The sequence below is a fragment of the Hipposideros armiger genome, unplaced genomic scaffold, assembly GCF_001890085.2.
Source record: "Hipposideros armiger isolate ML-2016 unplaced genomic scaffold, ASM189008v1 scaffold_24, whole genome shotgun sequence".
Classification (NCBI taxonomy): Eukaryota; Metazoa; Chordata; class Mammalia; order Chiroptera; family Hipposideridae; genus Hipposideros; species Hipposideros armiger.
Genome location: NW_017731374.1, coordinates 6,789,104 through 6,815,803, shown reverse-complemented (window position 1 = coordinate 6,815,803; position 26,700 = coordinate 6,789,104). Strand labels below are relative to the sequence as shown.

The window sequence follows — 26,700 nt, the reverse complement described above, 5'->3', positions numbered from 1 at the left end:
TCCCAGTTGCCTCTCAAGTTCTGACCTCCCCACAATCCCTGCTCCATCAACCACAAGCAAAGAGAGGCCCAGACCCAGCGCTGATGATGGTTTCAAGTCTGAGCATTAACTTGCAAGGCAGCAGCAGAGAGCTGTAAGCCACCCAAGGGGGCCAAGGCCTGAAAGAAAGCTACCTCAGTTATAGTCCTGGGTCTCCCTCAGCCTGGCAGGGGGACCCTGGACAGATCATTCTGCCTCTCAGAGCCTCAGTTTTCCCTTGTGAATAATGAGATCATTGGAATAAATGATTTTTCCCCCAGGCGAAAATTCTAGGGAATCTACTTTTGTGGTATTTTCACCAACCAGCAAACCTGAGCCATCACTCAGATCAGTGGACTCTGGAGACAACCGAGTTAGAATCCTGGCTCCAAACGGAGTTAGAATCCTGGCTCCATTGTTTACTCACTGTGAAGCCACGGGAAAGTTACTTAATCTCTCTGTGCCTTGCTTTCTCTTCCTGCCCCGCAGATGCCCAAACAATGGAAAAAACAATTTCCTACCATGATGGAGTGTCATGGACAAAGTTGGTGGATTGGGGATTACTACTGAGCCCCTCTTGTGGTCATGCCTGCTGTGGGCCTGCCCAACACCCCACTGCCCTCTGGTCTTGTGTGTGTATGAGTGAAACTGATGATACCATGATAATACAGAGACTGAGTGTTCTCTGAGTTAGGAGCATTGACACCCAGTCTAGCCAAGATCCCCCAGTCGGAACAGCAACCCCCCCACCCCCTGCATGGACACTAATGACCCAGACAGCAGAAGCTCCCCACCCCCAGCCCACAGAAGTACACTGCAGAGCAATCTGTTGCACACAGACACAGAGAGGCTGCATCCCAGGGGGCCCAGAGCCCGCGGGAGCCCCAGCCAGGAAGCAGCCACTCAGTGTTCTGGCAGCAGGACACAAGGCTCAGACAGCCCCACATGCCGGCCCACACACTCAAAGCAGAGCGATGGCTGAGCAGAGAGAAGCAAGCGGAGAATGCCCAGGCCCAAGATGGGCAGGGCGGCATGGCCAGTGGGAGGTCAGGTTCCCCCATAGAGTCTGCGTAATAGACACGGAAAATCTTTACCGGCCTACCCATCTTGCCCCTCTTGCCAGGAACGCCAGGCACGCCCTGTAGAGGAAGAGACGGGAAAGAGGTCAGGACAGGATTCCAGCAGGGGACAACTAGGCCACCCACAAGAGGAAGTCGCAGAGGGCCTCGCATCCAGGCCACATGCACAGTAGATACCAGTGATGTGCACAGTGGATAGATGGTCCCTGCAGTCTACGGGGTCGGGGTCTGCATAGACCTTAGCTGGGAGAAGCCTACGGAAAGCACCCAGTGTTCCTCGTATTCGGCAGGTGCTCATTAAGTGCTCCTTCTGCTTTCCTGAGATTCTCTACACTCAGCTTGTTGATGAGGTCACAGTTGAATTCCCAAATATGGTCTCAGGCTGGGAGGGGATGGAGAGGAAGGCCCAGAGGCGTGTGGGTCATACAGTCCCATCATAATTATTCAACTCTGCACCGAGAACAAAAGCAGCCATAGACACTGCGCACGTAAATGAGCATGGCTGTGTTCAGTAAAACTTCACAAAACCAGCTGACAGGTGGGAACTAGACCACAGGCTGTGTGTGGTTTGCAGACCCTTGATCTGAAACATTTCTTATTTGCTGAAAGCCCTTCAGAAGTCGGTTCCCCATGCTCTCAGAACAGAGTCCCCTTGCTGACCTTGGCCCCTGAGTGCTGTATAACTCTGCCCGGGTGCTTGGTCCAGCCTTGTCTCCTCCTTTTCCTACCTCACTCTCAGCACTTGGACTATGCTGACGGCTAGACTTGCCAAGTTATCGTATGTCCCTGACTTTGCACACTCTGTTCCCTGTGTCTGGAAGGCATTGGCCTGGCCTTGTGCCCCTTAGTGGAATCCTATTCAACTCAAGGGCACCTGTCCAGGAGGTACTCCATGACTTCTCCAGGCTGGCACCTGGCAGAGGGGATGGGTGGGGTGGGTAAGAGGTCAACAAAGAAAGCATACTCACTCGCTCTCCATCAGACCCTGGCAGGCCAAAGAGCCCTGGGAGTCCAATGTAGCCCTAGGAAAGAGCAGATGGGGGGTCAGAGGGGCCGCGGGGTGAGGTGTGGCTGGCCCGACCCACCCCAGTCCCCTTGCTGGCCTCCCACACCCCGGCTCCTCTTCCTGGAGGGTGGCCGCGGCAGTTCCAGTGGCTCCTCGACGACATAGGCCTTGAGGCAAGTGTATATGCCCATGGACTGCATGGTGCTGGCTTCCACGATGTAGTCCAAAGGCACATACCCTCACGCCAGGGAAGGGCGCGGGCGCTCGCGGGGAGAGGCCCGCCCCGCACCGGGGGCTCCGGGACCTGCAGGAAGGAAGCTCTAGGCCGGGTTAGATGCTAGCGTGGCACCGGGTCTTATTCACCCCCAGGCACGCTGGCGGACGCCTGTGGCTTATCCAATGCCTCCTCCTAGGCCTTGCAGGCCCAGGACATGGGGCTCACATCCACCCCTGGCTGCCTGACTATTGGCAGTAACAGCAGCTGCCACCCCAGCCTGCTGACATCTTGACAAACACATGTGTGCCACTGTATTTAACCCTTCCAAGGACCCTGCCAATTAGCTGTCAAATCCTCACTGGACAGACAAAAGCTAAGGCCCTGGAGATAGAGGGATAGAACTCATTAGGGGCGGAGTCCGCTGCTCTAGAATGCACCTGAGCGTCTGCCTCCCAGCCTTTATTCATGCTGTGCCCCCTACCAGGCATTCCCTGCCCACCCCATGACTGCAGCTCAAATCCTTCCAAGCCCAACTCTAATGCTCTCTGCCCTGGCAAGCACCCTCAGTGCCCCAAGCCAGAAACAACCTCTCCCTTCTACCCCACCACCATGTTTGCACCTCAGTTAATAGGATTTACCATTTTTGACACTGTATCTTCACTCTCTGTTGTCCATGTTTCATGTCCTCATCTGCCTGGGAACTTCTCAAAGAGCAGGGCCCTAGCCCAGGGTTCCTATCGCTATCTGCACTCTTTAGATGTTTGTGGAATGACTTTAAAATAACTATAACATTTACTGAGCACAAGCTATGTGCCGAGCCTGGTTCTTAGTGCTCTGTATGCATTAAAGCATACTTACTGCAGCCTCACCACACCCCCAGAAAGTAGGTATTATTAGTCAGCCCCTGTAGAAGTAGAAACATTTAGGCCCAGAGAGGTGAAGTGACTCACCCAGGGTCACACAGCTACAGTATGGTAGAACTGATCCTTGAATTCAAGTCAGCTGACTCCCAGGCCAGGCTCCTAACCACCTTGCTATATGGCCTCCCCCAAACAAGCAACCAACTCAGGCTTACAACCATCTGTCCTTTCTTAGAAGGTCAAGAGGTCATGGGGCCTCCTTCTTGGCACCCAGTATGATAACATCCGTCATCTTAACAAGCGACATTTGCTGGTCCTTCCAAGCAGGGCTTATAACCCAGATTTACAGGTACGAAATGGGCTCAGAGAGGTCCAGCAACTTGCCCAAGATCCCACAGTTGGTTAATGGCAGAACATGTCTCAAAGCCAGTTGTCCTGACCCCAAAGCCTCACCCTGCCTACTTCATAAACATGAGGCTGGCGATGGCAGGGTTGGGAGGACAGCTGGAGCAGCCCTTGTTTACCGAGGCTGCTCAGGGCTCTGTGACCCTGGAGAGGGGTGTGCTGAGGCCAGACCAGCTCCCTCCCCACATGTAGCCTGAAGAGCCACTGGCACAGCAAACCTCCAGCAGCCCCAGGTGTCATTAGCCTGTCTCACGCCTCTTGTCCTGGCAGATCAGAGACCCTGGGGCTGAACTGAGAAAACCTTTTCCTGGATTCAGACGGCCCCTCTGGAGCCACAGCTAATGGAAACGGCTGGGGTAAGGAGGGAGGCCCAACGTCTTAGGAGAGGAGCCGCTGGAGCCCCTGCATATCACCCACCATCACCACCACCACCAGCATAATCACCATCATCACCACCACCATATCCTGGGGAACTTGCCTACCCACCCCCTTGCCCACCTCCCAGATGCTCCCCTAACAGCCGCCTATCAGTTCCTGGGATTAGGGCGAAACTGTGGCCATAAACAGCTTTGGCTCCAGAGTGGAGGACCCATCACACCGACCTGGCCTGACCGAGGACTGTGTGACCCACTTGCTGAGCATATTTGAGAGGCAGTGAACCCAGCCCTCAGGACCCCTGGGCCTCATCCCAGTGCTACCTTAGCTGTGCAGTACAAACTGGGGCTATTGGGTCCCCACCATTACCTAGTTTTCTTGGATGTAGAAGAGAGAATTCCACCAGATCATTTCTTTGTCTTCCAAACTCCATTTATTTTCACTCAATTCCCCCAGAACCTTCTCCACCACCCATAGCCCACTGGGGAGCCCCTCCTTAGCACGACTTGCTTCCAAATTCCTGGTATCCCCATAACCATGCTAGAGGTAGAGTGGATATTACTCCATTGGAAAGATGGACAAGCTAAGGCTACTGGCTACTCAGGGTTTGCTCCAGGGGCTTTGAAGGAAGGGCAGAGCAGGTGCCCCATCCGCCTCCAGGCCTGAGCAGCATCAATCCACTGCCTTCCCAAAGGAGCAGGAGAGACGTCTCTGAGGATTCCAGTGACAGACAAAGTGGCCTGGCTTGGATTCCCAGCACTTGGGATGTGCTGGGGGACATGGCCAGCAAATGTCTGATTGTAGCAACTGGACTGCTGCCAGCCCCCCGTCTGCCCGGCCATGGGGACCAAGCCTGGCTCACGAGTCCCCGTCATCTGCCCTCCTGCTGCCGCCCTGCTCTCCAGGGAGCACTCGGGTGGGAGGGTCTCGGCCCCAGTCCCCCAACAGACACTGGCTGGAGGTCTTCCAGCCCTGATCCCTCTCAGGCCCGCTGGAGGAACAGGTAATGCCCACCCAGGACCCCACCTTTATGGCACTTGCCAAGGCCCACTTACCCGGCCGCCTTTGGGGCCAGGGTCTCCTACAGGTCCAGGTAACCCCTGAAACACAAAAGACAGAGGGGCAAGGACATATGGAGACATTCTACCTGCTGCCAATAACCCAGGGTGAGTCCTGTCTCCTTTGGGCCTCAGCTGACCCCTCTAGAATAGGAGTGGGTTAGACTCATGGTCTTCAAACAGAGCCACCAGCTACCCCATGGTCCCAGGGAGGTGGCTGAGGGGGAAGGCTGGGTGGGAGGAGCCTCCAGAACTCCACCCCCACCGCACCAGAACTCCACCCCCACCGCACCAGAACTCCACCCCCACAGCACCAGAACTCCACCCCCACAGCACCAGAACTCCACCCCCACAGCACCAGAACGCCTCTTCCTTCTGTTCTCTTACTGAGCATCCTCTCCCTACTGCCTTGGTCCAGCCCTTTCTTCAGAGCCCACCTGGCAGGTACAGCTCCTTGGTCCCCAGCCCACTACCTCCCTCTTGCTGGGGGCACCTGTGGCCATCTCCACACCACCATGGCCACAGAGCTTCCAGAAGCCATATACTGCACCTGCCTGCCAGGGTAACCTTTGGCCCCTGGACTGCCCTCAGGTCCCGGCCGCCCCTGCAAAGGAATGAAGAGAAACATGAGGAAAGAAGAGACCCTGCCCCGCTCCGGGTCTGGGATGCAGTGGGGGGACCGGGGTTTACAATGGACAAAGAAAAGGGAGGGAACGTGAGATGAAACGGGAGGAAGGGGAAGCCACTGGCCTGCTGGGCCCCTAAGCCCACCCCTCCGCGAAACCGGTCAGACCAGCCCAGGAATAAGAAAGCGCTGAGGGAGCCTGGCTGGCTCTCCCACGCTGGCAGCCACCGCTGTTTGATTTGGGCCAGGGCAGCCAAAATTCCTGCAAACCCCGTGGCGGCGTGTATAATATCCCCTAACATTGCCTGGAACAGGCCAGCTATTCATGACTCTAACCGAAGTTGAGCAGCTCATGCCAGTGCTGGGCCGGTGTGGACTCCAGCTCTCTCAGGCACATGTGGCTGGGGGAGAGACGGGGTAGGGTGGGGGCCCCAGCAGGATGGGAGGCAGAACCGCCTGGCTCCAGGGCTTGCTCATGGAGCAGGGCCCAGGGAGGCGGCCAGACACAGGCAGGGGCCGGAGTGCGGGACAGCAAGCAGGGTGGGGCTGAGGCTGCGGCCCTCACCTGTTCTCCGGGGTGCCCCGCTGGTCCAGGATAGCCTTTGTGTCCCTGTGGGGGAAGACGCTGCATCAGGCCAGGAAGACACATCTGGGCCTGTGGATCGCAGAGGCCCAGCCTCCCTGCCCGCCTTTCCAGCACTGCAAGCACCATGGCAGGGGTGCAGTACGTGTTCCATAAGTACTTGCCGAATGGGTCCATGTACATCAGGGTTAGCGACTTTCTATGGTTTCCTCTCTGCTACTCAGGTTCTTAGACCAGGAGCATGAGAGGGGCTGTTTACTTCTTGGGCAGGGATTATGAGCACCACTGAGATACAGCAACGGTGATGGAGCGATGCTGTACCCTAACCATTCTTTCCAAATCCAGAGAGAGGGTGAGACCGTCAGAAGCCTGGGTAGAGGGGTTTCTCAATGAGTGGGTGGACCGATTAGGATCTTAAGGCCTGGGATATGCTCAGCCACCCTGTGATGCTGGAACCTTCTTTCAGCTCCTGTCCCTTCTGAGTAAACCCCTATCAGAAAAGATCTCACACATATTGAACAAATATATTAACCCAAATAGCTGCTTCCCTTCCTCTCATTGGTCCCAGCAGCTATTCCAGAGGAAGAGAAGCCACCCAACTGCCTGATGGAGAAGAAGTCTGGCAACAACCCAGCACCAAATCTGACCCTCTGTCTCTATGGCCAAACTATCATTGTCCAAGGCCAGCTCTCTAGGTCAAGAGGATCAAAATGAGCATGTGCTTTCAGATAGCATTGGGGATGACCCCTGAACCGTTTCGTAAGAGTTAGGAGCTCTCTAAAAGGAAATCCCGGACTTCAAGCTTTATCAGCTTAGGGCTGTTGTGAAATAAGACTGAACAGAGGGCTTCCATATCAGACAGGGTGGCCACACTGGTCTTGGTCAGAGCGTCTTATACAAGGAGTGCTGGGCTTGGCTCAGACACTGTGTATGACTTACTGGGCAACTCTGGGTAGGTTACCATCCTTCATTCTCTGGACCTCAAGTGAGGGAGTTAGACCTCTGAGCCCCTTCAGCTCTGATGCTTGAGAATTAGAGTTCTAAGCCTTCCTCAGAGGGTGATACACAAGTCTCTAGAGTACACACACACGATGATGATTTCAGACCCCTCCATGCATGGCTGTTCACCCAGGACAACACCTACAGGCCTCCTCTGGCCCTTATAGCTGATAGAAGAGGGGTGGGTAAGGACTATCATCTTCATTTTACAGAGGAGAAAACTGAGTCTCAGAGAACGGAACCACTCACCCCAAGTGCCACTGCTAAGGACCACCAAGCTCACACTTACCAAGGGGTCCTTCTGATACCTGAGGCCACACAGAGAGCCTTGCAGATATCCTGGGCATGTACAGATATGCACACACACAAACACACATAGGCACACATGCTCAGCACCCCCCACAAGCCCCCAGGAAGCGGGACTCTTAATTATAAACAGCAGAGTTGGTTTGACCTAGGAGGTTTGGGGAGTTTACAAGCATTCCTTCTGCACCTACTCATGCCTCAGACTGCTAAGCGACATGAATGCATCTCAATTCAAGGCCCATGAGACGAATTCAACACGGCTGGATGAGATTCTTTGACGTGAGGTGTGTGCTCTTTTCCCCAGTAGGCAAACTGAGGCACAGGCCACAGCCAGCAGCAGGCATGCAACGTGTTTCAGATTGCTCTGGGTTCCGCTCCTGCTTCACTGTTTGCTGGCTGTTGACCTGGGGCCACTGATGTCACCTCTGTAAGCCTCGTTTTCGCTTTTGTAAAGCGGGGATGTAAGGATTGGCACATGGATTGCATGATATAATGTGTGTAAAGCACTCAGCACAGTATCTGGCATTGAATTCCAGGGACTTGCAAAGACTAGCTGCTATTATCATCATGATCTTCCTATTTCATTAATTCATTCAACAAACATTTACAGAACTTCTATGCACCAGCATCATTCTGTGCATGAGACGAACGAGACAACATCCTTTGCCTTAATGGAGCTCATAGTCCAATTAAGGAGATATTAAAAAAAAGTAAATATAAAGGCTATTGTTTGAGGGAGGGGGAAGTGGGGAGTAGTTATTTTCATGGGTGTAGAGTTTCAGGTTAACAAGTTCTGGAGATCAGTTGCACAACAATGTGAACACACTTAACACAACTGGACTGTATACTTAAACATGGTTAAGATAGTAAATTTTATGTTGTTTTGGGTTTGTTTGTTTGTTTGTTTACCACCATCAAAATTTAAAGAAAGATAATGTGTGGTAGTGACCAGTGCCTCAAAGAAAAGTGAGCAGAGTTAGAGGACGGAGAGTGGCAGTGTTGGGGAGGGTGTGACTGCAGGTGGGCAGGCACGGATGATTGCTCTGAGTTGACGAATGAGGTGAGGGAACTGGACACGGAGGCTGGCTCTCTGGGGAAAGGCATTCCAGGCAGAGGGAAGAGTAGGTGCAAAAGCCCTGATGCAAGAACACTCTCGGGTGGGTTCGAGGAACAATGAGGCCCGTGTGACTGGAGCAGAAAGAGTGAGGGGTGAGGCATAGAGGGGCAGGGGCAGTCAGAGAAGAAGCAGTAAGCCAGAGCATGCTGGACGGTAACATGAGAGGAAACTGTGGAGGCTTTTGAGCAGAGATGTGCCGTGATGTGACGCATATATTTGCCACTATTGTCTTTCTCCACTTGGAGCTTGCAGATGAGGAAGAAGAAGCAAAGTCTTTCCACGAAGAGATGAATCAAGCCTTGAGCTCTATCTAGACTATGTGACTTAACACAGGCGATTGCCTTCTCTAAGTCTCACTCTGCCATCCTCTGCCATCCATAAGGGGTTGCAGCAAAGAGCCAGTGAAATAACGAGCAAGGGTCCCAAGAGAAGCGTGAAAGGAGACCAGGGAGCCCCTGAGCATCACCCACTCCTTGGACTTCCTCTGCAGCCATGAATAAACCTGCTAGCAACCAATACTTTAGCAGAGAAGTGTGGCCAGTGAAATCCCAGAAGGAAATTTCAAGTAAACCCTTTACTCAAGACACAGCTAAAGGGAAACAAATGATCATGGGGGACATGGACAATGGCCTGTCCTATGCCTGGCCTAGCACTAAAGCCTTAAATACATCAACTCATCAGCCCCTTGGATTCACCCTTGGAAGGAAGGAATTACTTGCCAGGTAAGGAAACTGAGGCTCAGAGAGGTAAAGTGATTTTCCTGAGGCCACACAGCTTCTTAAGGGCAGTGCCAGACTGTGACTCCAATCCCTGTATTCTTAACCACCAAATCATGGGGTAGGACATACCGAGGGCCGCCTAGAAGACCCAGAGCCACCCAAGGAAAGGCCCCCTTACAGACCCACTTCCCCAGGACACAGCATGAAGATCATTACAGCATTTTGGAGCAGAAAGTGGCCACAGGACCCTAGAGCACCTGAGTTGGGAGGGACCTAAGCCATCAATTTGACAACCTCCTTTCTCATTGAACAGATTGAGAAACTGAGGCTCAGAGAACGGAAGGGACTTGGCCAAGTTTACTTAGAAAGTTGTAGGCAAGCCTGGACTGTTCCCCAGGACTCTAGACTTGCTGGGCTGGGCTTTGTCCAGAAGGCTGCGACTCCTAGGTCTTTCCCAACCAGCAGACCCTGAAGGACCTTGAACATACATTTCTCCTGGCTGGACAGGGGCAGCTCACTGAGCACAGCCAGGGCATTGGGTGGGGTGCACAGGAGGTTCGTAGGCTCCCTGGACATATCTTACCAGTGTTTACCAAACTAGGGTCAGCCAAATAGCTTCAAATGACAGGGGCCTGGGACCTGGAAGAATTTAAACCATTATCTTCTCCCAGGGCCCAGCAATTATGGGGTGGGCACTGACCACAAGGTGGACCCATGGGCAGTGATTTCCCTGTGTGTGATCAGTGCCTGACTAGCACTAGGGGAGATCAGATACCTCAGGAGCGCTCCAGGGACCACGGAGTCTGCAAGGGGCCTCCAGCTGCCCGGCAGGCGGGTCTCCACAGGACCCATGTTTATAATAGAGCTCGGTCTATATTTTGGTTTGGGAGCCAGATTAATCATTGCTTACAATGCACAAGGAGAAACCAGACATCACCTCACTGTTGCTGCAGACAGTCTCCCTGTCGGCTGGGATGCTATTTGGGCTTTGGGCAGGGAGGAGAGGAGGGGGGTCCTGTCCTTGCCTGAGGGTCGTGGGGACCAACATGTTCACCCAGGCTGCACCTCAGCCCATACGAGGTCCTGGCTTTCCTGCAGTAAAATGAAACTCACCATACTTCTTAGCGCTCCACGAGACTTCCCTACCACCTTATAGTCCACAAGACACATGGGGTAGTCAACAGGACAGAGAGCCCCATTTAACAGAAAGCATCAGTGAAGATGAAACACATGCCAAGAGGAAGGGTGGCCCATTACATGATACCGGGCAAGTCCCTGCCCCTCCTGGACCTCCATTTCCCCAGCTGTCCTCTCAAAGCATCCTGTTGGCTCAGAAATGATAGGATTCTGAATGTGTGGCTTTGTCCAAAAGCACAGTCCATCACAGCACAGCCAGGCATCTGATGCCAGACTCTGCTCAGCGCGTACTTCAGGCAGGTCAGGGCAGGAAGGTACAATTTCTGTATGGCTCATTCATACACCCAGTTGTTTATTCATTCAACAAAGGTTTGCTGAGCCCCAAAGATGAGCCAGACCCTGTGTTAGGTGCAAAGAGTACTCCAGTGAACAAAACAAACTCACTCCCCACCATCTAGAAGAGGTCGTGGGTATCAAACACATATTAAGTGGAATGAAGAAGTACTGAGTGCTAAGAGAGTTTAGACAGCCAATCAAAGCAGGCCTGAAAGAGGGGCCGGGTTGGAGAGCAGAGGGGAACTGGACCTCAGAAATGGCAGCAAGCATGGACCTCAGAAGCCCAGAGCAGCTCCACAGCAGGAGAGCCTAGAGAAGGTTCTCAGTAGGCACTCTGAATAGAACTGGGGGTGCTACAGCCAGGCAGCACTAGGAGTTCTACAGATTATCTCAGGCAGCCGCAATCACGCTCCCCAAAATGTTCCTCGATTTCCTCCTCTGCCCTCCCATTTTATTACAGCTGCTCGCAGACGGTAGCCAGCTCAGATGGCACAGGGGGGACCCATGGGCAGGGTGAGGGCCTCAGGAGGGAGAATGAGTTCCAAAGAGCTCATAGGATTGGATGGAGTGAGGGTTTCTACACAACAGAGTTTCTCAGCATCGGCACGGCTGCACTGTGGGCTGGATAAGCGTTGTGGAGGGGCGGCTGTCCTGTGCATTACAGGGTATTTAACAGCATGTCTGGCTTCTACCCATTAGAAGTTGGTAGCACCCCCCTCCCAGTGGTGACAACCAAAAACATTTTCAGGCATTGCTAACTGTTCCTTGGGGTGCAAAACCACCCCCGGTTGAAAAGCACTGCTCTACAGGAGAAGGCAGGGTCAGACTGGGGACAGCATGGGACTCCACCCTCCTAAGGTGCAGATGGGGCTCTGGTAAACTTCTTGGCTAGTGGAGAGTGCTTAACTGTTATCTAAGCAAGATGACTAATGGGACCAGACAAGCAAGACCTTCAGTGCTTCTACTTCAAGATCATCATGATTATTCATTCATTCAACAACTATGCATGCAGTGCCTGCCATGTGCCGGCCCTGTGTTAGGTCCTGGGGCTGTAACATCTCACTTAACCCTCCCAACGACTCCATGGAGCACCTGAGGCCCAGTGAGGTGACGCCACTTGCCCAAGCTTACACAGCCGGAGAGGGATAGGGCTGGATTCCATCCAGGTCTGTCTGACCTGGCCTAGGCGCCTGCCCAGCCCTCGGGAATCGGCTCAGCAAAGGCCCTCACCAGCATCGCAGATGGAGGCACAGAATGGAAGCTTCTCAGGTGGGGAGACTCTTTGTTAATTGATGTGCCCGCTCGTATTTGAGAAGCTGTTTCAATCAGTGCTGAGGAGAAAGGGCCGGAGGGCCGGAGACCTGGGTTCAAATCCCAGCTCTGCTGCTTAGTAAGCATGAAAGATATTTCCGTTAAACCAGTGGCTCTCTGTCTTGGCTGCATATGACACTCTTGTGCCTGGGTCTCACTGAACCAGGATCTCTGTGGTGGGGCCCGAGCTCCCAAGCTTTTTCTAATGCACAGCGGGGCTGGGAACCATGGATGCAGATTTTACCGTTCACGAGGCCCCTCAATCATCTCATCTGCATTTAACAGCAGTGTTGGCATGGGGGTGGGGGGTGAGGGTGGGGGTAGGTATACAGGTACCTATTTGCTGAATGACTGGTTGAATGAATGAATGAAGGAGACCTATTTGGGCCTTGGCTTTCTTAGCTGTAAAGTGGGCACAATACTGCCTCACCTCTTGGAGGCTTTTGGAGGCTATTGTGAAGAAACAATATGATGAGGGACAGTAACTCTTTATGCCGCCTCTAATTTGCCACACTACTTAATATGGAGATGCTCCCAATCCAAACTCCCTCTCTCTGCCTATTTTTTCCCATAGCCCTTTTCATCTTCTAACATACCTTATATTTTTACTGTTTTTTAAAATTAGCTGTCTCCCCCCACAAGAATGAAAGCTCTGAGGGGACAGGAATTTTGTCTATTTATTCAGCTCAGTGCCTGGCACATGGCAGGTATTCAACCCATTCTGTTGAATAAAAGAATGAATAGGAGTATTGGTGTCACTCTGAAGTGACACCGAAATTCAACATGCTAGTGAGCAAAGAAGGCGCTGACCTCACCTTTCACCCTCCGATGTCTCTGTTTTCCCAAGGCGCCCCACATGAGATGAGGCAGAAAAGCCACCCAACCGGACCAGGGCAAAGTGGCCACTATTGTCACCAAAGATGGTTGTGAAAGAGACTGCTTACAAATAGTGACGATTACAGGCCCAGTTGCCCGCCCCATCAGTCCTCTCCCCTGAGCCCCATTCCTGGGTTCCTGAGCTCCCCCATGTTCTGCCCACCACACTCTGTGAGCAGGTGACCCTGGCGTGCTACAGACCAAACTCCTCCATGTTTGCGTGGGCCGGGGCCGAGGGACTCCGTGTAAATGGCTTTGCCAAATAGTCTTCCAGCCACAGGCAGGCTTTTCCTTAATTTAGACAAGATACACTTCCCTGCTCAGGTGAGCTGGTCCCTCTCGGTTGGGGGCTGTTGGCCTCCCTGGACATCTGCCAAAAGCAGGGGACCCCAGAACGCAGGCAGGAGCCGGTCCAGTCTACTTTCCCATCTCCCACCACCTCTGCTAGACTCCCACCGCCATGCAGCGCGAGACCACCACCGGCTGCTTTATGAGCCAGGGCTGGAAGGAGACTTTCCATTCACACCTCATCCATCAGAAAGTGCTAGAGCCCAGAGGGGAAGTGAGTGGGGAGAGGGCGTCCCTCTGTGTTCTCTGAGCCAGAAAATTCCATGTTTCCTCAGCTCACAGGCAGTTACAGGCTCGTCTGGGTCTGGACTGTTTAGATTCGGTGTGGCCTGCTCTAGCCACGGAGGGGAGAGCAGAAAGGGATGCGGGGGACATGATGCTCCAAGTCCCCTGTGCCATTAGGATCCTCAGAGCAGGGACAGGATGGAGCCAGGAAGCACCGCAGCTGTCCAGATGAGAACCAGGTGGCCCAGAGACATGGCAGCTGTGGCCACAGCTGGGAGCCAGGGTAGAAGCTTCAGACATGGCCCTATGCTGATGGATCTCCTGGAAAACCCATCAGCAGTGGGAGATTTCCCTGCAAAAAGCAGCTGACCCTTGGCCTACATTGTCCTACCCCGGCTTCCTGAACACCTACTATGTGTAGGCCCAATGCCAGGCTCAGTAGGGAAGGCGACAAGCCAGATTTGCATGGCCTAGTTGGTGAGGTTGAACTCAGGGTGAAAACAACTAAGCTAAGATGGGCTAGGGGTCCTTGAGCAGAGTAGAGGGTCCTGGCCTGATGGCTGAGGTTTCAGCAGGACTTCCTGGATTGGGCATAAGTAGCGTTGAGTCTGGGAAGCTGAGAAGAAATCTAGAGGCACTGCAAGCCAGAGATCCACCATCTAGAAAAACGGCAGACTTCCCCACAAGGACATTTAGAGAACTCCCCCAGGATGGCTGAAGCACAGGGATGGGGATAGGGACAGCGTGACAACAGCTCAGAAGGTACAGAGAACTCATTTCCTTTACAGAGCATCGCCCTTGCCCTGCAGCATACCAAGGAGGGACGGATATTAGACTCAGAGAGGGTATCGATTTGCCCAAGCTCACACAGCTAGGAAATAGTGGAACTGGGAGTAGAACCCAGGTCTGACTGACCCCAGGGCTCTCTCCGAATTTCTCTGCTCCAGGCCTTGCTCCAGGCTGACAGCCCCAGGCAGTAGGGAACTAAGGGAAAGGGGTTACTGTCTCCATCCCAGGTAGAAGGAGGTTGAGGCTCAGGGAGGGAATATGTAAGCCCAAGGGCCCTCCTGGCTCTAACAATATTCCTTCCACCACCATGTGTACTCCTGGGGGTGGCCTCCCAGGAGCAGCTGGACCCCTACAGGAAGGACAGCAAACCAGGGCCACTTTTCCTCACACCTCATGAACCATGGTTGGGGGGACCTATTCCAAGTCACGGTGCTGCCTGCCCCCAGGCAAGGACAGACCGCTCACCTCCCGCCAATCAAGGGAGCTGGGCTGGGGTTAGGGAGAGGAGTCCCGGAGGGCAGGCAGCTCACAGCTCGGCTGCCGGATGACCCCGCCTGCTAGGAAGCCCAGCAGGCAAGGCAAAGCATCAAAACCAGGGTGTACCTTTCGTCCAGGAGGTCCTGGATTCCCAGAGAGCCCAGGCAAGCCCATGTCGCCCTGCAAAAGACAGACAAGGAGGTGAGCTAGGGGAATGGGAACAGAGACGCTCCTTAAATTAAAAGTGTGACCTCGCATGGCCAGTTGTTTGTAAACAGGATTCACAGAAGCCCAGAAGCCTCAGAGGAGATGGGGAGCCTCTGAGGAAGGTGAGGGCCGCCAAGTGGGCAGGGCATCCAGCCCCTCTCCACTCAACCCAGTCACTCCAGTTGATCCATTTTCTATACTGGACTTCGGCATAGGATATCTTTTGGGAAGTGGGTCCTGCTGCTAAATATTTGAGAACCACTGTTTGTAACCCACTGTCCCAGAGGACATGCAATTCATCTGTTCCATTCTAATCAGCTCTTTCTCTCTGCATTCCTCATCCTTGCTGGATATGGTGGTCACCAAAGGAGGCATTTCTGCCACCACCATGAGACCCAAGAACAGACAACCCAGGTGCAAGACAGAAGCCTGGGGTCCTGGACTTCATCAGACCTGAGCACCAGTCCTGCTCTGCACCTGACCAGCTGTGTGACCTCCAGCAAGCCACCTGCCTCTGGGGCCTCTATTTTCTCATCTGCAAGTTGGGCCCATCTGCCCGGCTTATAAGATTCCAAGGAGGAGCAGATGGGTGTGTATGTGACCATTTACACCCAGTGTAATGAATGAAAAAACTCATCAGTGAGGGACTGAAAGAATGAGACACCTGTGTCTCAGGGAAATCAAAGAGAGCTACCACTTCTATGTGCCCAGGCACATGAGGCTGGGTGGTGAGGCAGTGTTCTGCCTATCTGGAGGGCTCTTAGGCTGTCTCCAGAAAGAAGCCAGGCAGACCGGAGCACTCCTTCCAGGATATGGAGGTCTGAGACGCCGGGGGACCTTACTTAGATTTCTGGGTTCCCCTGTTCCCACTTGTCCTGCACTCCCTCCAGGCCCCTTGATTAGTTTATGGGGTGGACACATCAGGGGTGGATGAAATCCTTTGACCTAAGTGTTTCTTCTTCCATAGGAGAACCTTCTGGTCTCATAGCCCTTCAGTGTTTACAGAGCCCTGAATCTCTGGCCAGTTCCCTTCCTACCTCCTAGAAATTTACAGACCTGTCCCCTGGAATTAACAACCTCAGAGGGGACTTTGAATATCTTTTGGAAGCTTCCTGGTCATGTGCTACCAAGAAGCTTCAGGATGTCGAGAGTCATTGAGCAGGCCCTACAGAAAGCCACGCAGGGTATCCGGCAAAAGAACATCCCCCAAGAGTACGTCCATAGGCAAAATCTATCAGTTTTATTGGTTGCAGCTTCAGAAGAAGACAGCAGGAAAAAAGGCTTTGGGTTTGATGGAGGGAAAGTTGGGAGAACTTCAAGGAAAGAAACCAAACCATGTACTGGCCTTTCCAGACTTTCCCACCTCCCTGACTTTGTCGCGCAGTGGCCTCTCTCAGACTGGCTCGCCCCAGAGCCTGATGGTTTCCCTGCTGTCCACTCCCTTGCTGCCCTGACCTCTGGGGTCCCTGGAAACCTACCTTTGTCCCATCGTGGGCCTTTCCTGGTGAGAGCCCCGGGTCCCCTTTCTGTCCCTGAAACAAAAACAATTCCACTTTGGCCGCTGAGTCATCTAGAGAGGGAGTCTCCCCATAGATTCTGCTCTAAGCCCTGTCCCGTGCTTAAATGCCCTCCCCTCCCTGCCCCCGCTTCATTACTCCCTGGCCCTAACACCTTCCATAGCTCCCCATTGATTGCATGATGACAAAGTCCAAACCTCTCCTTTGGTGTCCCAAGTCTTTGGTCATCTGGTCTCAGCCATCCAGACAAACACACAGACAGGGTCCCTTCTGCCCCTTTCCCAGACCACAGCCCATGCCTCAGCCAAGCCTTGCACTTTCCTGCTGCCAGGCCCTTGCTCAGGCAGTCACTCCCACCTAGAACACCATTCCCGAGTCATTATCAGCCAGACAATAAACACTCTTCAAGATGCAGCTTGAGTGTGTCCTCCCCAGTCTGGGTCCACATACAGGAGACGTGATCTTGCATGTGAGCGTTGCTAGGACTGCCTCCGGACTTGTTCCCCTGGGGCTCTCAGAGAGTTTCTGAGACTCACATACAAGAGGCATGACCAATTCTTTTCAATTTTCCGGTATGCTCACCTCGCCGCTCTAATTACCCAAGGTCAGTACAGTAACACCCACTTATGTCTGTGTACAGCCCTTCACAGTTTGCAATATTCCTCACCTCACTTGGGTCTCACAATAGCCTGATAAAGCAGGCAAGGGAAGTGTTATTACCCCCATAACTCATCTGGAAAAACTGAAGCCAGAGAAGGAATGGGACTGTCCGAGGCCCCAAGATGAGGCATCGGCAGAGCTAAGACTAGAACCCTGAAGATGAGTTAGAACAAGCAGTAAATAAGGGAGAAACTGATGAGCAGCAGGTCCCCAGTCAGAGACAAGCACCCCCTTTCTTTGTGCCTAGCATTTGTGAATGTCCCCACTGCAAGGATTCTAGCTCCTAAGAGCTTGGGGCTCAGAGAAAGGGCCTGCAGACAGTTCACCAGCTGTATCTCCGACAGGACTGAAAAGTGCTGCTGGCTGCGGGCCCGCTCATTGGACCCAACTTGGTTAAATTACTCAGGAAACAACCCTTTGTAAAGTACATCCACCCTGATGTCACCTTCCAAGAGCCCTTGATCGCTGTTCCCCACCCACACTCCCTCCCCCAGTTGGACCCTGAGTCATAAGTCCTGGGGCGAAGTGGGACCTCAGGCAAGTCACTTCACTTCTCTAAGCTCCTGTTTCCTCATTTTTAAAATGGGAGCTACACAGCACTCACACATAGGCATGCACACATGTGCACACATGTGGGCACACACATGCATAAGGGCACATGCACACATGTGCACAAATATACAGGTACATGCAAACACATACATGCACATGGTGCTTGCATGCACACTCACATGTGCACACGGGTGCATGCACATACACACACTCGTTCACATGCACACACATCGCCAGGTTCTCAGATTTCTTGGCCAGGAGCCAATGAGATATTAGACATGACACATGGGAGGAGTGGTCTGGCCAACTTTAATTAATTCCCATTTGGTTCTTTTCTTCTTCCAAATCCTGACTCAGTCACTCTTCACAAGAAATCCTTGCATCCTGAACAGGACAGGGCCTTAAAGAGAGAAGGGAACAGCCTTCCACTGCCCACCTACTCCGCACCCAATACTGTGCCAGGCCCACTCTATGCAGCAACTCCATTAGTCCTCTTAACACCCATTTGATGCAACTAAGAACCAAGACCAGGGTTCAGAGAGTCTGAGTCACAGTCTGGGGTGAAACACAGGTAAGAGGCAAGGTCCTACTAGGTCTGACTCACCCCTGGTCTGTCTGAGTTCACAGCTCTCCTTTACAAATGCTAAGTCTGGGTACATCTGCCACACCTTCTAGCTGCCCCAGGCTGAAGGGCAGCCCTCCCAGCTAGGACCCCATCTCTCTGTCCACCCCGGCCCCTCCAGGTCACTTCTGCAGAACCCGCCCTCGGGGATCTCACGCTGCTGCTGCCCCTCATGACACTCTCCCACCCTCGACTACTCACAAGCCCAGCTCCACTGCCTTTTATGTCCATAGTGCAAGGCTACCCAGGATTCCATCGGCCAAAAAAGGACAGCAGCTCTCTCCACCCGGTCCTTGCCCACCTCAATCTATAGCTGGTAAAGCAGCTAGGCTTAAAAAGCTTTCAGGAGTGGGCCTCCATTGTATCCTATTTTGTCATTTTATAAAAGGGGAAACTGAGACCCAAAGGGAAGATGGACTTGTTCCTTTGCAAGGTAAGGACCCACCCTGGGAATTTTGGTTTTTTATGGGTTTCTTTCTGCATTCTCAGCAGCTGCACAGTGCTTGGGATGTATTCCTGGCCCAAGAATAACAACCACAAGTACAGATCCTTACTGACCATCTACTACAAGCCAAGTCTTATGATGACTACAGGGAACACCACAGTGGGGAACAAGACAGAGGGCTTGCTCATGGGGAGCTCTCGAGGGAGAAACCAGAAGACAGGTAATGATAATCAACACTAGCATCTGCTGAATGCTCTTCTAAGCCCTCAACACACAAATCTATGAGGTAGTAACAATCATTATTCCCATTTCACAGATGAGGAAACTAAGGCACAGAGAGGATAAGGAACTTGTCTGAGGTCATACAATTAGTAAATAGGATTTAGATTCAGGCAGTCTAGTTCCAGAGGCCAAGCTCTTCACGTTTCAATATTCTGCAGATGGCAAGTGGAGTCCAGAAGTAAGAGAGAACTTGACCCAGACTGAGGGCAAATCCCTAACAGGACTTACAGTTAAGTTTAGGCTGGAGGAAGACGAGGAAAGAGCCGCTGAAGTTAAAGCTCAAGGAATGAACGCTTCAGGTACCCTGGTCAGGTAAAGCTGTGACTTCTGGGATGGAAAAGATAGTGTGTCTTCCTAGTCAGACTCCTGCAAATTCCCCAGTAAGAGACATAAGGCATACATAAACTCTAGTTAATTGTTTCTACCTTGGTGAGGACAAGAACCTGGTTGCCAGACCTAGCTCTCCAGCCATGAGCTTGTGTGACCGTGGACAAGCACCTTTCCCTCTCTGGGTAGGGAACAGTGGACCCTGTCTGGACTAGTTAACAGAGCCTTATGGAACTAGATGGGAAGATAGATGGGAAGGTGTATCTTAACCGTAACTGCTATAAATGTAGTGGGAATGGGAACTATAAGCTCCTTTCCTGAAGGTGTAGGGTTGGGAGGTGGAGCGAAGAGTGGGCTCTGGTTCAAGGAAGCCTAGAGAAGGGCTGAGACGATGGAGGAACAAATCACAAAGGATTGGGAAATCCTGGGCCAGAGTCCCCCCTGCAAGTCATCTCTGATCCTGAGTACCCAGCACAGGGCCTGGTCCAGAGGAGGCATCAAACAATATTTCACAAATAAGCAAATGAATGCATGGAGTCACAAGAGGAAACCCTAGGTCAGGTCTGGTCCCAGCCCTGAAACACCTTCTGAAGATTCATTGGGTCTCTCATTATCACTTCTCCTATTGCACATGTTTAGAAGTTCCGGCCAACGCGATAAGGCAGGAAAATAAGACGACTAACTTTTGAGGAAAAGGAGACAAAATCCCTTCTTTGCAAACGATATGAGTGACGGTCTTCTAGAAAAATCCACAAGAACTAACCGAAATAATGTTAGAACGAATAACCCTGTAAAGGGCATGGTTATAAAATAAACACAAAAAGTACAAAAATATAAAAGTCAACAGTGCCCTTCAATAGCTGAGAGCCAGCTAGAAAATATGAAGAAAATAGCCCATTCACAACAGCAACAACAATATAAAATTTCTAAGCATAAACTTAATAAGAACTGTGCAGCGCTTATGCAGTAAAAGCTATAAAAGTTTACTAAGAGACATTAAAAAAAAAACCTCAACCAAATGGGAAGATTTAATATTTTAAGGATGTTAATTGTTCACAGATTAATATACACATTTAATACAATTCCAATAAAAACCCCAAGAGGGCTTTTAAAAGGAAATTATTAAGATGGGCATAAAGTATATCTGACAGAATAAATGGGCAGAAACATTTTAAAAGAACAGTATAAAAAGATAGTAAATGTCATAATATAAAATAGCATTTTACTAACATAAAAAAATACAAACAGCAATGAAACATATTTGAACGGCCTGAAATAGACCCTGATCTATCATGTAGTAATCAGTGGAGGAAAGGTTATTTAATAAATGGTTAACAATTGGGAGAGAAAATAAAGTTAGAGCCCTACCTCATATCATCTTCCATTGAAGATTAATTCCAGATGGTTTAAAACTTTTTTGGGCAAATGATATTATGAAATGACTAGAACTATACGTGAATACCTACTATTATTAGCCCAAAACAATAGATAACACTTCCATTTGTGAAAATCACCATGAATACTCTTAACAGGCAAACAGTAAACTGGAAAATATTTGTAAGGTAGATGAAGGCTTAATAACTTTAATATATAAACACAAATAATGTTTTACAAATCAAGAACAAAAGACAACATCCTAACCCCCAAAATAAACGAACTCATAAATGGTGGAACACAAATGAAAAACAGAGAAGAAAAGCATTCTCATAGATGATCAATGAAGTGAAGTGAAAACAATAATGAATTATCTTTAAAAAAAATATCTTCCTCTAATGTCAACAGCAGCACGAATCGGTTCAATCTTTCTAGACAGCAATTGTTAATAAAATAACAGCTGACATTTATAACAGTACTTATGTGCAAGGATATTTTAAATCACTCATTTATGTGTATGCATGCAAGTGTGTGTATACACATATATATCTATATCGATATACATGTTGATTAATACATATTGTTTAATCTACAGAGGCAAGTCAGAGAGCTGTGAAGCTACATTGCATTGTGGCTGAAAGTATGGGCTTTGGAAGTCAGGCACTAGAGGTTCAAATCCTGTTTCTGCCACTTTTTAGAAATGTGACCCTGGACACGTTGCTTAGCCACTTTAGACCTTGGTTTTCTCATCTGACAAGTGGGACTAATGACACATGCCCTGCAAAGTCCCACAGGAGATACTAAAAATGCACGCAGTACCTGCCGGTCGCGGGGCAGGGTCGCTGCAGGAGGCTAGATTTCTTCTTGATACTTTCTAGACTTTTCCACATTTTCCTTAAAGAGCATGCCCTACCTCAGTCATCAGAGGAAGGGGAAAGGTAGGCTGGGATCCAAGACCTGAGAACCCTGTCAGGCTGTTTCCACCTCAGCTCCCACCAGCTCTACCAGCAGTCACCTAGGTCACCCAGCGTGCCCTGTTCCACCTGTCTGTTCTGCCCCAGTGCCCAAGGGCCCATAATAATCCTGAGCAATTCACTGCTAACCGAGGAACCCCACCAGGGATGGGACAGCCAGCTGCCAAGAGGATTGAGGCCAGGAGTTTCATCGCCCTGTGCAGGCAGCCCTGGTTTTCTGGCACAGCTGCAGCCCCGCCTGCCTCTGGCCCAGGGCTTCTCACCTACATCAGGGCCCTGCATTCCACCTGCTGGCACAATGGGCCAGCATTAGCATCCCGATCAGGGCAGCTCTAGGCCTCCCCACTGACCAGCCTCACCCTGCTGGCCACCAGCCAGGCCCTGCTTCTCAAGCCACCTGAGTGGCCCTCCCAAACTTCATCTGATCATGTTGTCTCTGCGGAAAACCTCTGCATATCTTTCTACTGCTCTCTGGACAGAGTTCAGAAGTCTTACCACCACCCACAGGTCTGCTGCCCTCCCCAGTCTCCTCCTGCCCCTTAGCCCAGTCACCTGCAGCACTTCAGCACTCAGTTCACCCTCCCCGCCTTCTACGAAGACCTGCCTCACCTCCCAGACCTGCTAGGCGTGTTCCTGAGCAAACCGGACCATTCGCAACAGCTGCTGATTCTCAGCATCTTGATGTACCTCATGACCTGGGGGAACTGAGACCTCTGCAAAGCAGAAGTCTCCAAAGGAGGTCCCCTCTAGAGAAGAATAGCATGTCCTCCCAGGGGACAGATTCTGCTGCCATCTCCTAGACAGTGTCTTAAGCTGCCAGAGCCTCAGTGTCCCCATCTGTAAATGGTACAGTATTTCCACCCATTTCTTAGGTATTTGCGGAGATCAAATGAGACAAGCTATATAAAGTGCACGCATAGTGCCCAGCACACAGTAAGGGTCCAATATATGGTGGTTATTATCATCAGTGTTTGTCTTGTTAAAACCCAGAGCACCTCCAGGCAGCTGCTGGGCACTGGGCACCTGAGGCCTCTGTGCTCGCTTTCCAAGGAAGGACCCCAGCCCAGCCCTGGCTATGGAGTCATTGGGGCTGAGGCCAGTGCACCTGCACCAGCATTCTTGTGCCATATATTTACATATCCAGGGCTACCTGTGTATGACCTTTGTCCCAAACCCCCAGACAAGCGGGTGGACCGGAAGAGCTCTGCTCTGGGACCCAGGACTGGCCTTTGGAGGCTGCTCAGCTGTCACTCACTGCCTGACCTGGGGCCAGTCGATTAATGGCTTTCCTTAAGCCACTTGACCTTTGCAGTTGGGTTAACAAAGAATGACCAGGGCCTGAGCCAATCAAAGCCCGGGGTGCTCTTCACCTGGTTACCCCACAGATGACAGGCTGGGCTGGGCATCCTCCTAGCCAAGAGTCCCTCTGCCCCTCCTGGCCTGTCCTCCGCCCTGTCACTGAGCTCTTGGCTTCCCTGACCTTTACATCTCCCGTCCCCTTCTTCCATTTCTCCAGCCATTCCTGAAGACTTCTTCCTGTGACCAAATGTTGCTGGCCCGGCACTCCTTTTAGCATTCTAGCTTCTCATTCCATGCACCATCCTGGACAACCCTGTTCTCTGCATGGCCCCAGGAACAGGCAGGAGCTCTGGGGCCGGAGTTCCCCCATAGCTATCTGAGCACCAGCCACTCTGTGCTCTCATTGAAAAGTGAACTGGGGCCTTCCAAGAAGGTTCTCTGGGGAAGGTGGCATCTCTGTGCCGGCCATCCCCCAAGGCTGCACCTCCAGCTCAGAGCTCTCCTAAGTTTCAGAATGTCAGTCCATGAATCATCTCTATCTAGCTGGGCGACAAGTTCCCAAATGCAATGTCATCTTATTCCTTCTCCAGAGTTTCCAGGCTCAGTCACCCAGGCTAATGTCGGAAAGGCACCACCTCTCAACTCTTGTCCATCATCGAGTCCGCTCTACCCTCTCTACCTCCACATTGTGAACGCACCCACTTCCCGTCCTCCCACAGCTCAGAGCTGGCCCAGGCTAGCTTCATCTCTCCCCCGGATCACCTAGGTCTCCCTGTTTCCACTCTGGTCCCCACCCCCAGTCCATCCTCCACATGGCATCCAGGGATCTTCACACATGATCTTTCCATGTCCCTCCCCAGCTAAAAACTTGACATGCCTCCCCAAGGTGCATCTTAGGATCCAGTAAACCTCACATCCCTCGTGGGACATCCAAGGCCCTCCCTGTTTAGCATCGAATGACCTTTTGTCCTACTGCCTTTGAGGGCTCTAGGTTCCAGCTGCCCTCACTCCCTCCGCCTTCATTCCCTCCCAACCAGAAGCTAAACTCCTAACTCTTCACTGTGTCCCCGGCCCAGCACAGAGCTTGGCGCTTGAGAGAGGCTCAAGGAATGCCTGTGGCCTGGTGTGGATCCTCTGTACCACTCTGAAAACCTCCCACCAGGAGCCCCTAGGAAGCACTCCAAACATGGCCCTATCTCTAGACCCCACAGCAAATACTCACTTTGGCTCCAGGAGGGCCAGGTAGGCCTGGATTTCCATAAGGCCCAGGAGGACCCTGAAAGAGAATGGAAACAAAGAGGTGAGGAACAATCCACTTCCTATAGCAGCGCTGGCAGGTCCTTCCATTGGCTGGGTCTAGAAGAGGACCGCCTGGATGCCTGGCCCTGCGCTAACCATTTCATGCACTATCTCATTTTTATCCATTAACCCACAAGGCAGGAGGTGCTGTCACCATTCCTATCTTGAATATGAGAAAGCTGGTGTTCGGAGAGGCTTATAATTTTTCAGGTCACCCAGCTGCAAAGGGGCAGAGCTAGAGCTCAATCTCAGATGTGTGACTTCAGAGCATAAGCCCTTAGTGGCTGAATTTTACCACTTTCCACACTTTATCCCGCCGGCTCCATCAGCCTTTCCCAACTGGCTTCCTCGGGCTCAAAGCACACTCAGCTATTCGCTTCCCTGCTCCATGCCTGGTACTTTCTCCTTTCATCACCTTTGCCATGCTGTCCCTATCATCTGTTGTGCCTTTCTCATCCATCCCCTCCAGATGAAGCCTGATCTATCCTTCAAGGCCTGGCTCAAATGCCACCTCCTCCAGGGAACCTCTGGGGACTCCTCCTGCCTAAAGGAAGCTCTCCACCCTTAGGACTCCAACTGGGCTGTTGTATGAGTCTTTGGAGTTGAGAGTTCAATGAAGACAATGCTTGGCCTCTTCTGAAAAAAGGCCCAGCCCTCCTGTGACCACAACACAGTCAGAGCTCTTCTTTGTATTTCCACAGGCTCTGAGCTTATAGCATCCTCCAGGGTCCATGAAGCAGCTGGGAAAACTGGGCCCAGAGAGTCAAAGAGTCTTGGCCAACATCACACAGCAGAGTCGTGGCCAAGCAAGGGCCAGAACCAGGGCCTGTTGGCTTCAAGTCCAGGGCTGATTCATGGCACTGGGTTTTCCCAGGACATAGCTGAGTCTGCTACAACAGCTGGGTCCAGTTATGTCCACTTTCTCCAGCAAGGGCTCTGAATTACAGCCTCGCAGCCAAGTAGTATAAACAGAGCCCCAAGAGTTGGGTAATTCCTGAGGGTCTTTGTCCAGTAGGGATAATCTGGGGCATTGACAGTGGGCAGAGGCACCTGAAAATGCCCCGTGGTGCCCCCTGCTCCACCGGCTTCCAGACACACTGCTCTTGTGTCTGGCTCCTCTTGGCCCTCTGGCTAGCTGTGTATGAACTAGCTGCCTTCCTCCCTCTCGGAGGCCAGCTTTCCAGCTGCAGCCTGTCACATTTAGACCCAGCCATCTCCCTCTTCCTCAATGCCTGAAACGAGACCCGCCCCCCTTCTCTGAAAACATCTAGAAAGAACAGTGTTCAGAAGCTCACTCAGCCTGAGGGATTTATAACAGTGTCACGGGTGACTCTCCCTCTAAAATGATCAGCCATCCATCCAGCCCCACCAAACACTGTCTGCTGTCACAGGGCTGTAACCCAGAAGTGTAAAGACTTAGAACCACTTCTGCGCCTCCGCTCCCCCTGCCTCAGTCTCCCCATCTGTCCTATGAATGACTGGGATCCAGGGGTCTCTAAGCTTAGAATCTAGAAGACCTCAGATGTTTAACCCCACCCAGGCTCCTGGGGTCTAATCTCAGAGCTCAGCCTGAATTAGGCAAAGGTTGGGTGGGGGTGTTTGAGGAGGGGCCTGACCAACACCCCAGAACCGGGCATGGGCTATGTGAGTTTCAGGGTAGCCACTTTGCCCCAATCGTGCCCCCAGCTACCGCAAAGATGGTGGGCTGGAGCACTCGGCTACCCCATCTGCAGCTCGTGAAGGTGGGGGCTTCCTGCCTCCCTGCCCCCACCTCCCCACCCCTCTCCAGCCACTGTCTTGTAGAGAAACGAAGCACATAGTTGAGTGGGAGCCAAGCAGACCGAATCTATAAATGCTGCAGCCCAGAAAGGCGGGTGGGGGCAGGGCCCAGGGATTCCCCAGCATCCCTCACTGGGCAATGGGCGATGGATGGTGGGAGTATGTGAAGGTGGGAAGGGGCATGCCACTGACCTTGGGTGAGGCCCTCCCTGTCCTTGAGCCCCTGAGCTACCATCTGTGCAGAAAGGAACTGGGATTACTTAATTCCAACATTCCATTATCTTTGGAATTTTATGATCTATGGAATTTCCAGTCTAGAAACAGGATGATGCGGGGGGGGGGATGGGAGGCGGCACACAGAGAGGCTGAGATGGATGTCAGGACAGTCATTCACTCACTCATGGAATTTCAGAGCTGGGAGCAACCTTGGGAATGCCTTACCATGATCACATGTTTTATAGATGGGGGGAAACTGAGGCCCAGAGAAGGGAAGGAAC

General features: G+C 51.9%; 1 protein-coding gene across 6 annotated transcripts in view; it reads right to left on the bottom strand.

Annotated features, from left to right (window-relative positions):
• The window catches only part of COL27A1 (collagen type XXVII alpha 1 chain), a 141,578-nt gene that overhangs the window by 92,074 nt on the left and 22,804 nt on the right, over positions 1-26,700 (bottom strand). For 4 of the 6 annotated variants that reach the window (XM_019635911.1, XM_019635915.1, XM_019635910.1 and 1 more), the window contains 8 exons: positions 24,348-24,401; positions 16,552-16,605; positions 14,993-15,046; positions 6,209-6,253; positions 5,569-5,622; positions 5,016-5,060; positions 2,066-2,119; positions 1,113-1,157 (listed from right to left, as the gene is read on the bottom strand). In XM_019635911.1, coding sequence (XP_019491456.1) covers positions 1,113-1,157; positions 2,066-2,119; positions 5,016-5,060; positions 5,569-5,622; positions 6,209-6,253; positions 14,993-15,046; positions 16,552-16,605; positions 24,348-24,401 — 405 coding nt within the window. The remainder of the gene's footprint in view (positions 1-1,112; positions 1,158-2,065; positions 2,120-5,015; positions 5,061-5,568; positions 5,623-6,208; positions 6,254-14,992; positions 15,047-16,551; positions 16,606-24,347; positions 24,402-26,700) is intronic. The other 2 variants (XM_019635913.1, XM_019635914.1) reach the window with 1 other exon arrangement.